The 12,282-nt window shown below is 34.4% G+C and overlaps 1 protein-coding gene across 12 annotated transcripts in view; it reads right to left on the reverse strand.

Moving 5' to 3' along the window:
- Positions 1-871: 871 nt before the first annotated feature.
- MARCH6 (membrane associated ring-CH-type finger 6) overlaps positions 872-12,282 on the reverse strand; it is a 55,780-nt gene continuing 44,369 nt past the window's right edge. For 8 of the 12 annotated variants that reach the window (XM_026065656.1, XM_026065648.1, XM_026065714.1 and 5 more), the window contains 6 exons: positions 11,327-11,523; positions 9,893-10,027; positions 7,706-7,795; positions 6,799-6,931; positions 5,690-5,825; positions 872-3,108 (listed from right to left, as the gene is read on the reverse strand). In XM_026065656.1, coding sequence (XP_025921441.1) covers positions 3,021-3,108; positions 5,690-5,825; positions 6,799-6,931; positions 7,706-7,795; positions 9,893-10,027; positions 11,327-11,523 — 779 coding nt within the window. In that variant the 3' untranslated portion in view covers positions 872-3,020. Of the gene's footprint in view, positions 3,109-5,689; positions 5,826-6,798; positions 6,932-7,705; positions 7,796-9,892; positions 10,028-11,326; positions 11,524-12,282 lie in introns of those variants that run through there. The other 4 variants (XM_026065723.1, XM_026065682.1, XM_026065640.1 and 1 more) reach the window with 2 other exon arrangements.

Here is a 12,282-nt window from a genome sequence, read left to right on the forward strand (position 1 = left end):
ACAAATAACTTAAGACTACAAATAACTTAAGACTACAAATAACTTAAGACTACAAATAACTTAAGACTACAAATAACTTAAGACTACAAATAACTTAAGACTTTACCCAATGGAGAAGGGGAAGTCAGAAAGAGAATGCAGAGTTTTAACTCTTTTTAATCAATACAAAATATTGGTGTAAGAACAAATCAAAGCCATGCTGCAATTAACTCTTTTAGTATGCAAAAAGGTAGCTACAAAGCCATCTSAGGATTCTTGGATAAAGGTTTGCAGAACTACTAACAGCATTAGATACTCAACACCACAAAGGGGATCTCCGTCCAAGATCTAAGGTTAACACAAACTGTGGTAAAAGCCACAGTGCATTCTTCCCACTTGAAGAGTAGTATGAGACCACTGCAAGCTGTATTACTCTAGCACAGATGGAAGCCACTGATACAGAGCTTGTCAGCTGTCTCAAAAGCAAAGAGTTAACATGCTTACTGTAAGTTTCTATCCCGGAGGAGAACACAATAATGCAGGCTAAAGTTTAAAATAATAAAAAAGTAGCATTATTTCATTCTTGTTCTATACAACCTTAACCTTCTATCCCAAGACAAGCTTAAAAATAAGGAGATCAGGAGATGAGATTTTTTGAAAGTTTACAGTGGACAGTTTCAGCAACAAACTTCACTTAATCCAGGATGTGTAAAGCAGTGCAAAAGCAAATACAACAGTTTGATTTGAAATCAGTTCTCATTAATAAAGAACAAGCATAAATAATATAATGTGAACTGTAGTTCTTTTAATGTAGCTTATGTGACTGACCCAAATCAGTTTTGTTCTATGTTATGATTTGTAAAATAACAGTAATAAGAAACAGCACAAAGGCTTTTTCTTAATAAATTTTAATATTAAGACCAGTTTGTCTTGATAAAAACACAAAGTTACAAGAAACTGCACTACTGCAAATTTTACATGAAGCACAGTAGTGCTGGCACTATCTGAGGGGTAAGACTGTTTTAGAGGTTTGTTTTGTTTTGTTTTTTTTAAACAAAGATATGTAGAGGACAGAATCTTGGCATAAATAAGAATGCTTTATCAGTGAACTTAATCTTGTGAAAAAATATTTGTCCYACAATATACACCACTATAAATATTCAAAAGCAAAATATATGCACATCAAAAATATCAGGTGTGAATTCTCAATTTAGCCTTTAGTCAGCAACAGTGAGTTAGAGATAAATGTTTTGGCTATTTTTCTATGACTTCATTTTACTAGAAATTTCCTAGTAATTACTCCAAAGTGTAATATTTATAGTTCAAAACTATCAGGAAAATAGTAATTCTGTAGAACAGTAGTTTCTGGCCTTCTGATAGTGATAGCCCAATCCTCCTGCCACTGATTCCTATGCATTTGGCATGTGCTCATTGCCCAAGAACTTAAGAGTCTAGACACCAAAATGCAGTATCACCATCACAGCCATCACATACCAGATTCTTGCATTATTAAACTACACACACATAGAGTAAGTGTAGAACACTGAAGGAGAATGTATTGAGTAGCAAGTTAATTGTTCTATCAGCTTTCTGATTACTGTAATGGATACTCATATTTCCACCATATAATCGTAGAAAAGGTACTGCATTCTAAAAGCATGTGGTTTAACTCTACTTAAAGCTTTATGTTACTGCTATGTATTTTTTTAATACATCTACTTAAAAAAAAATACTGAAAAAGAACACTATCTACATATAGAAATACCACAATTTGTTTAACTTGATTTGGTGGCTCTTCTTTGACTGCATTGTTGAAAAGAAATCAGCTAACTTTTCCTTTCCTGTTTAATAGCACATATAGACTTCCTTTCCCCTCCCCACAGGCAATACATGGTATGTGATGAATAACTTTTTCAGGGTTACTGCCATAAAAAATTTCACAGTGACCCATTTTGAAATAAATGAGATTTTTTTTGTTGTTTAACATACTTGTGTAATATAAAATTCATACTATGATTTGCAGCTTTGGTAGCTTACAGAAAAGACGACTTCCAGCTCTTTAGTTAAGGACCAGGTCACACAACATTACTTACAATCTGCTCTTTTTTCCACTGCAGACACATTCAGACAAGCTTCATCCTGTCCCTTGAGGTCCTGAAAAATTCTACTTTTGATAGGAAACAGGCTATAATTTAAGTTGTGAATCTGTCTAACTTTCCTTGATATCTTTAAACGCTTCTATCACCTAGCTTTAGTCAGTTTTTACTTACTGGTTTAGTGCAGGAACTCCTGATTCCCAGAGCCACAAAACCCCCCAAACAAGCATAAAAACCCAACTGAGCCTCAACAAGCACAGTCTGAATTCTCAGAAGAGGAAATATTTCTTGATTTAACAGTAATTGTACAGTATTACAAACTCAGACACATGAAAAACAATCAGGCAATAGAAAATGTACAACAGCTTTGGTGTTATACAAAATAATAAAAAAGACTTGACAGCAAGGTACATAGTTCATTATGTTCTCACCACAGCCACTTCACTGCTTACTGTAAGACAGTTATCTCCTTCTTATATTCTCTGTGTGGCCTTTCTACTCAAGAAAAATCATACTATATTACTGTAATAAGAACTGTTATGAACACCATAAAGTAATCTCCAAATTTTATAAAAGCATCTTGCCTCTTTGCACTATTGCTTTGTGGCACATTGTCAACAGAACAGCAGTCCAAAATAAAGTGACAACTAAATTTAATAAATTAATATACTTTTTTAAAGATGTACAATGCACATTCTTTTTAATCCAAGGTTTTAGGGTGTCAGGATACTTCTATTTACACATATACAGACCTCAGACAGCATTGATAACATCAGAAAATGCAGATAAAGGAACAGAGCCTTAACTGCTATCTGGATGCTACAAACAGAAGCCAAAAACACTGCTGAGAGTATTATTAGGATAGATATCCAAAGATTGAAGACAAGTCTATGAAAAAGGACATGTAAAGGCAAAGGGAAGGTCAAGATGTTTTAAACGACCATTTTATTCTTGTGAAGACTGAGGAGGAGTTGATGTGCCTTGTTTACCAGACTTTCGTTCATAATTCACAAGTCGTTGCCCAACGAGATACCTGTGATTATAATAAAAACAGCAAGCAATTAACAAAGTTACTACAATACTGTAACATAAATTCACTCTATTTCCTTTACTGCAGGAGTAGCTTTTTCATTTCAATAAAACTTGTTAATCTACATATGAACCACTTAAAATGGCTGTTCAACCATCTTCATCTTTTATTTTTTTTCCCCCTCAACTTTCAGGCAGCTCAGAATGAAATAAGGGCATTATGAATTTGTCTCTACAGCCTTAACTCCAGGGTCATGCAGTTCAGATGTGTAACCTGAATAAAAAAATGAAATACGAAGAGCGTGTGTTTGCATATTTGTATTTCCAGCCCCTTAGCTGGGGAAATGTCTTACCATGTCTTGAAGACTACAACATTAGCAATGACAGTATATGTACGCATACAAAAGCACCACCTTAAGCTAAACTGATTTTTAACGATGATGACAACATATGTATGCATACAGACTAAAGCAGCAAAAGACTCATTTAATTGCTTTTCCAAGTAAACAAAAAACTTCTGTAGAAAAGCCATATACGGCTATGAATTCTTCATCTGAAACCAACTATTTCCTTTAGATATTTCTTCACCACCCCTCCTTTTCTCACTTTACTGTGACCAAAACAACTGTTATATATTTTGGCACATTTTGACTGTCACAAAACTCACACAAACTTTTGAGATCTGTTACATGAAAGACTTAATTAGGCATACTTTTTAGACTATAAATCTCCACTGGGTAGCATGACTATGTTTACTGGCTCACTGCAATCTGACCATTAACTTGTAATGTACAAACTTCTTTTCTACAAGGATAACCATCCTTGTAGAGTTATAATCCTTTCTTTAATAATAATTTCATTTAATATCAAAGTAATTTCCACTTACAGATATTTTTACAGCTTTGTTTTTACAGTTCACATGCTATATTTTACACAAGAAAACAATGTGAAATATTAATGCAAGTTGCAATTCAAGCTACATTCTGCCTGAAAGATACTAACATTTAGCTCAGAACCCACTTGCAAAGATAAATACCAGCTACATTTACTACAGCAGGCCAAATACAGAACATGTTATAAAGGCAGGTGGGGAACAGCATTTAAATCAACTGATAAGAGTAAAAGGTGCTAAAATATCAAATGGGGTTGCTTACGTTTTAATTTTATTCACAACTCTAGTATTTCTAGACTCTAATTTTCCACATTTGCACCAAACAATTTATCAATACCTTTCTAACATTGAAGGCAGGCACAGGGAAGATCCAGAGAAGTCAATTTTAGGCTTGAGATTAGACTCCTTTTAGGTAGTGGAAAGAAAAACTGTTCTAGGGAATTCAGGGTATGAATCTAACACAGAAGAACTTACTCCTTTCCAACATAAAAGCAGCTTAGGAATACTAGTAGCTGTGGTTTAAAACTAACTTTTCCAAATAACCCCCACAGTAGTGGGCCTGCACACAGCACTACATAGGAAGAGGCATAAAAGGCAGTAATAAAAAGGCCCTATGAATACAGTAAAGTATGAGAAACACGACGAATCATAGCTCCTGTACTTAACAGATTAAGTGAGCAAACAACATATGTTTGCTGAAAAATCCGAAATATCTAAGGTCTTGTTGTTTTCAGCTTCGGAAAAACATTAAGATAATCAGATGCATTTAAAAAAAAAAACAAAGAATACATACATATGCATAGAAGAGTAGGTTAAAAATTTGAAAAAGGGATTTTCCCAGAATAAAGGGGGAAAAAAGTATATTGAATATTTTAATCAGTTAGCTGTATTCAAATCTAGAAGACTAAGACATACGTACTCCAGCCTGCTTTGGGACAGTTCCTTACTAATATCTGAAGCAAGATCAACTTCAAGAAAAGGCTTTGTTTTACAGGATTGGGGAACAGCAAGCATTCTGAACACAGGTAATAAGAACACCACACACACACACACACACACACACACACACACAGGAATTAATCACCATAACCAGAAAAACGCTGGGAAAATTAACACTTTTATCAGGCAGTTGATCTGAAAAATACAGACTAATAATTATAGAAAACAAAGAAAATGGTCAAAAATTTGGTAAGGACAACCTGTATCAATTCAACTCAACTGAATCCTTTTTTTTTTTTTTTTTTTTTTAAATAAAGAGGTCTAAAAAAGTAGGAAGAAGCAGAAAACAATTATGCAGAAAAGGCTGAAGATATGTTTTTATAAGCAGCAGATCAATATGAGATTTTTACCTTCAAATATGTAATATGTTATTACATTCACTTGTCCTTCAAGACTACAGAGGGGGAGACAAAGGCGTAACCAGCTTCATTTGTGGCAAAGAAGATTTAAGTCAGACATAATGAAAAGTCTTCTATTTATAAAGACAGTCTGTCCCTGTGCTTATCTACCTGAACAGGCAAAACAAACATTTGCCAAAAACAGTTCAGATCTGCCTCTGATGGTCATTTGTCTAGCAAGCTTCTTATATTCCCTTTTAGTGCTAAGTTTCTGTAACATCTGAATTCACTCAAACTGAGGTTGTTACCACAAATTACAATGGAAAAATAATGAAAAAAACATACTATATACTCACTTGTCATTTTTAATATGTTCATAAAGGCGCTTGAACTGACGGACTTGGAAGGAAAGGATTCCCATCAAAACCACCACCATGAGCAGAAAAGGGTAAATCCGACGCTGAACTAGGTTTTGCATCTCAGCAGTAACTCCTGCAAAACAGGATAGGACCCTCATATAAGCTAACAATGCTGAAGATAGCACATGCATTTCTGCCTCTGCCCCCTTCTTCCACTTTCTATTATACTGTAACTTCAGTAGCAGGGCAGTAAGATAATATATTTACATATCTCAGATCCAACATGACAGCTGGGCTCACCCCCTCCCCCAAGCATTAAAGTTCAAAGACTTCAATTAACACAGTGAAAATTCACAGTACATATCAGCCCTGCTTGCTTATTGACTTCTGTATACCTCATGTCAGAAAAAGCGGACACAATAGAAGTCTGCATGCAAGTGAGAAGCTGGAGAATAAAATGGAACTTATTGAACATCCTGTTAGTACCAAAACTATCAAAAGATAACTGTTGATAACACAGCACACGTATACTGCTTCTGATAAAACTCCTGCAATTAATAACAATTTTTATTTCATTCAATTATGAGGTGATAGGAAAGTTAAAAAAATCCATGTTTACAATTCATCTTTTATTTTAAATATAATGGAAATATACCGAATGAAATACTGAATGAAAACCACAAACCAAAACTAGTATTTTCATCTGTTCTAAGCTTCCTTTAAAGTTTGACAAGTCAAAAAAACCCAAAAAACATCAGCTTAATATAACTTTTAAAGAAAGAATAAAGGTTGACGTCTGAAGAAACTAACCAAACATACCTTTCCCAAGCTCATTAGATACCTACGTTTCTGCTGCTAGATATTATTCTGGCCCATAATTTTCTTTTTATTCTGCACTTTAATTTATTAGACATCCAGTCAGAATAACATATTCCATTTCTCACCCCCAAAGCTTAAGAAAAAACAGCAATAATTAAGCTTTTAAATTTACTGGCAGAAGTGTTTCTTTTTCTAATAATGTAGAACTTCAGGTTTTATTGACACAAATACATTTACATTACTCTAAACCATCAGATGATAAACAAGTATTCCAAATGTTTACATACCTAATAAAGGTACAACACCAGAAGCTATGATGTAAGGTACACACAGGGAAAGTAACAGAACAGAGATTACGGGTGCCGCCAGTTTACGAATTATGAAGTGTAAATCAATGTTACGAATCCCATTTGCATATACCTAAGAAGAACAAGTTAGAAGTAGAAAGGATCAATCAAGAAAGGCATGCTTTGTGCTTACAGGAATCATTACAAGGTTTTACACATCTCTCCTCATCAGAGGCAAAGAGAATTCCTAACTTGATGAAAACCACAGTGGCCACAGTATGAGAAGGAAAACCTTTCTGCACTGAACCATGACGGTTCCAGAAAATCATGCAAGTAGCGCTCAGGAAAAAAACTTAATCTGGAATAGTGTTGGGCTTTGGTAGCAGGAGTATAAGATGGTAGCTGAAAGATCATTAGAGCTGTGGATGGTAGTTTTGTTGGTGACGTGGGATTGCTTTGTTCTGTTAACTTGCTGAAGACTGGCTGAAAGAGGATCCTGTGGATGCCCTTGGCTGGGCAGACCAGAACTCCTCTATGTGGGTCTGCAGCTGAAGACAGGGACTCCACAATTCTTGAGTTTCTGCAATTGCTACCAGGAGCTGAGAGGTCTCAACATGGCTAGACTAATCATGGAAAAAGACTGATTTCTAATGGCTGGCACATACAGCTGGAGAATGTCTCTCACCCACAGCTTGGCTGTAACCAGCTATAAGGATGGCTCAGAATTTGAAGTTTATTTTTGTTTTACTGTTAAGTGTAGCTTAATGGATTAGATTCTATAATTTAAAAGGATTCTATAAGACTATCTGTGCTAATACTACAACAGGAAGTCCATTTTCTAACGTGTTCAAAAAACATTCATATGAATGTATTATACAGATAATTCACATGAACAATTTTTTCTTACCTGTTCAATAACAGTTTTCAACCACCACTGGGGACCCATCAGAGTTATGGCAGCAATTATTTTGGCATGCAGAACTCCAAGAGCCCAGTCCTAGTTTTGTAAAAACAATTATCATTATCAACTTTTTAAATATTTTGATAACAAAACTTTTTAGAGCACTTTGTTAATATTACTTAGAAATGAATAATTCAGAAAAAAATTTTTTTTTAAACAAGGGAAACTGTTCAAAAGAGGAAGCATCTTAAGCAAATTCTTAAAAAGAGAGGATGCTCTCAAGCTTAACTGATATTTGTAAAATATTCAGGTGCCTGGAACCATGAACACCAGCTAATAATATTAAACCAAAGGCAAAAACAAAATCAAGGCATTACATTTACTTACAGCAACAGACCAGTATTYTGGTACAAACTAATTAACACTGGTAACATGTAAGCAGAAATAATTTATTTTAACTCCTTTAAAAAAAAACAAAAGAAAGAGAGAGAGAGAGAGAGAGAAAAACACAAGATATAAAGATCCTCACACAAGCTAGAAAGCAAGATTTTTTTTCTTGCCTTTTTTTTTTTCTTCTCCTTTTAATTGTTCACAAAAGCCTACCTGATGTGAGCACTGCTAAACAAAGCATGGCAATGCTATTTACAGGAGGATGTCATACAAACCAGCGAAAAGTTTACTCTAACATATAGTGCAATCATTACAGCATGGAAAGAACAACTATGGGTCTGTAGTAAAGACCGCACAAAATGAGTCAGTTCTTTCCAGATTAGTTGCACACATTTATAGGTAAGACTTAGGACACCCCAGCTTAATCAACTTCATTAAACTGCTGGGAAAGCATATTTTCTCTTAATTCAATTATTTAAAAGACAGTCTTTGTTAATAACTATGTTCAAAAATTTAAAAACTTATTGTCACAAAAAAGGTGTTAACATTGTTTCAAAGTACTTTTTATGTCTGCTAAAGCACATAACCTTTCTAGAACTCAAGATTCTCTTTTGTGACAAATGGAAATTATTCTCCATTTCAGTAACTCCCTTGTTAATTTAGAACAAGCCTGAATTCTCTCTACTCTGATATTTTGAGGAAGCTCTACCACATGAAAATAAACCCCTCCATTGTATTTAATTCCAAGCTTCTATAGAACTAACATGGACAAATTAAAATTTTGTAGGTAATCCCTAGCATTACAAATTCTTTCCAAAAAGGTTTGGGAATCACAATCTTCTACCACTGCAGTGATACGATGTCCTGGCTACTAGTAATTTACTTAAGAACTGACACCTCTAAAGAATACACACATTGAGAAATAATGGACGATTTTAATTAGTAGACAAATTCTTCTTTGTATAAGGCTTTCACACATTTGAATACTTAAAGCAAAAAATAGCTTGTTCGTATACAGCTTAGAAATTGAGTGTCTTTGAACACTTTCTTGTTATTTAGTAATAGACTTTCTAAGGTCTTTTGAGTTCCCTCAATTAAAGTTTCCTTGAGTTAAAAGCTTTCAAGATTAAGTATAAGATGATACAAGCATCTGTCACTCAATCTGTAGTACCTTCACTTCCTCCACTGAAACTGGCAGGAAAACATTTGCACTCCCTTAAATCTTAACCTATGAAACTTTATTAAAAAGTAAAGCAAAATATTACTATCTCAAAATCTTATATTAATGATTTGACATCTCAGCTTAAACCAGAATGATCCTAAAGCATATCAAACTTCATTCATAGTGTGTATCATCAGGGAATTATAACTTTGTATGGGGAAAAACAGCAACCACACTTCCTGCTGCACAACTGTAGGCAGAAAGCTTTCCGGAGAAGTTATGCATGTGCATGCATGCATACATATAGCTACACTAACTTCTGTACATAATTTGAATATTAAGCTACTGCAAACCCTTGTGTATCTAATTAGTGAAATTGAAAGATCCTCTGAGGTTATCACAAAGAGTTCAGCTCTTCACACATAAATTAATAAGCATATCCTTTGGGTTTAATAATACTTGCATCCGGACTGTCTTGTCTTTACTACAGGGAAACGTATCTGTAGAAAATGCTCTGAAGCCCTGAATCAATGAGAAACCAGAACTCCTGCAACCCTCTTACTCCTACATAAAGAAATGCATCAACAGCAGAAGCTCAACACCACTGAAAAGCCTGACATACCAACCACTGAGCAACTGACCTGCCAAGGATAGAAGAGAGGTGTCTGATCCAGAGGAACTCTCAAAGGTGCAACGATTACCAGTTCAAACAGAAGACCAAGCAAAAGTGGAACCACACCAGCTAGCAACACGGCCACTATCAGTGTCTTCATTATCTAAAAATGTCGAGACATATAATTACATTTTTAAGTTTAAACAAAAAAATCTGACAAATATGTTCAATTAAAGCACGCAAATAGATAAAGCTGGAGAAAACCTACCCAGATTTTCAATTCATATATCTAGCCCTGAAAATAATTTTTGTTACATACTAGTTTTGCAATCCAAATTTTCAAGCTTGGATCCTACTTCCGACCCCCTCCCCAACCCCCAGCATGACTTGCCTAATTGAACTTACATTGAATATGTTTTTGTACGTTGGAAAATTATAGAAAAATCTTTCCAAAACTGCTCCCCCCCCCAGTTACACCCAAACCTTTTAAATCCACTCATGACAGAGTATTTCTGACTTGAACAAAAGACTCAGTTAAAGTATTATGCCTGAATCCCTCTTTGTTCTAGCATTCTTTTAGTTTAAATTCATTAACCAAAAATCAGATACAGAAGTAGTATAACCTAACAACATGATAGGGACAAAGGACAAGTATTACAGTTTATCTCTGAACTTCCTCTAGGCAAGCTTAAGATTTCACAAGTGAAAACAGAGAATAAGATATTCAGGGAAGGATAAAATATGGAATACACACATACACCGCTCTTCTGTCTGTAATAGTCTCATAAAAAGCTGTCGTAAGCATGTCCTTCACAGGGTGCCATTTATACAATGGATGTTTAAAATTACTCTATTTAGGCAAAAAAAAACCACTATAGAAATCCTCAGAACCAAAACCTAGATAAAAGGGTGGGATAACTTCAAATTTTCACCACAACAGCAAATTTATGATAATAGAGGATTTTTTTCTTTAAAAATATTCATTTGAACAACACAGATCTGACAAATCACAAAGATTTTTGAAAATATGCAAACTACTTTTTAGAGACATTAAATTTGTCATCATCTTCAGCTTTATTAGTTTATTTGATAATGTCAAGTTACTAACCAAGTAACAGTTTAGTTTCCAGGTGTATATGAAAATATAATTATATTCATTGAGACCACATAATGTATGGGATAATATAATGCAACATATTCACTTTTAAAGGAACAGAAAAAAAATACATGTATATATAAACATATACACACAAGCTTATTTACACTGATTGCTTAACATTCTGTTAAATGGTCTCCAAAAGAACAGTTAGTCTACGGAATAGGAACATATGCTGTATAAACTTCAAGATGGACTGAAAAGGAAAATGGAATACATGTTACAGGGCAAAATCTGAAAGTAAAAAGAAACAGTCTTTTAAAGCTATTTTTTGATACTTTAATAAAAATATCTCTCAAGACTCACCATAAGAGACCATTCTTTGACCTTCTGAAAAATCACTCTACGACCCTGGGGCATCCAGGCAACCAGCACTGTTACTGCTCGAATAGTTAGCCAGCAGACGTAAAGACCACAAGCGGCTGTGTACAGTTCATGGATTTTGGCGGTCCCCGTCCAAAATGACATTAACCAGCGACCAGCAAATACTGAAAACACAAACACTGTTAAATAGAGTAATGGTTTTTGAAGTATTAAGGAAGGATGCCCATGAAAACATTTATAAAATGTATTGTTAATTATTAATGCACAAATAGTATTCAAAATAAAACAATATTTTGGTACTATGCCCCTAAGGCAYGAATGTGTGAGGCTCTAAATAAATAGTTATGCAGACAATGGCAATACACATGTAGAGTATTTGTTCTTTCATTACACTACAGTGATGTGATCTAAACTACAACAAAGCAAAACACTGAATGCTACACTATTTAGAGCCTAAATATTAATCTTCAGAACCTCAAAGGCAATCACAGATTAGTGCATAAGTTTGAACTTAAATCTTAAGGGTTATGTTTGAGTAATTTCACTGTCTCACATAATGCTTTAAGACTTACTGATGGGGTTTCTGAAGCTCTCCCACTCATTTGCTGTGTTTAATTTTTTAATACAGTGTTTCTAGTCAATAAAATTATAGTGCAATTATTTGTATGTACTGAATTAAAGCTATTGCAAGATTCAGAACTCAGACCTCAATACATTATTGACTTTAGGAGCATTAAAAAAAGGAGGTAAAAGTGACCTGGTCCTACAGTTGCCAGATTTTAGAATTCCCTAGCTGATAGCATTCAAACAAATGTATGTAAATTTGTTGCAGTTAATTGAAAAACACTTGAAGTGCTTTTGATTTGGTTTGACTGGCATGTATATCAATACCGTACCACATCTAAAGGCTATGCTAAAAAGGCTCTAGTGAGGTGTCA

Source organism: Apteryx rowi, unplaced genomic scaffold (assembly GCF_003343035.1).
Source record: "Apteryx rowi isolate R43461 unplaced genomic scaffold, aptRow1 scaffold_1027, whole genome shotgun sequence".
In the NCBI taxonomy this organism is placed as follows: domain Eukaryota; kingdom Metazoa; phylum Chordata; class Aves; order Apterygiformes; family Apterygidae; genus Apteryx; species Apteryx rowi.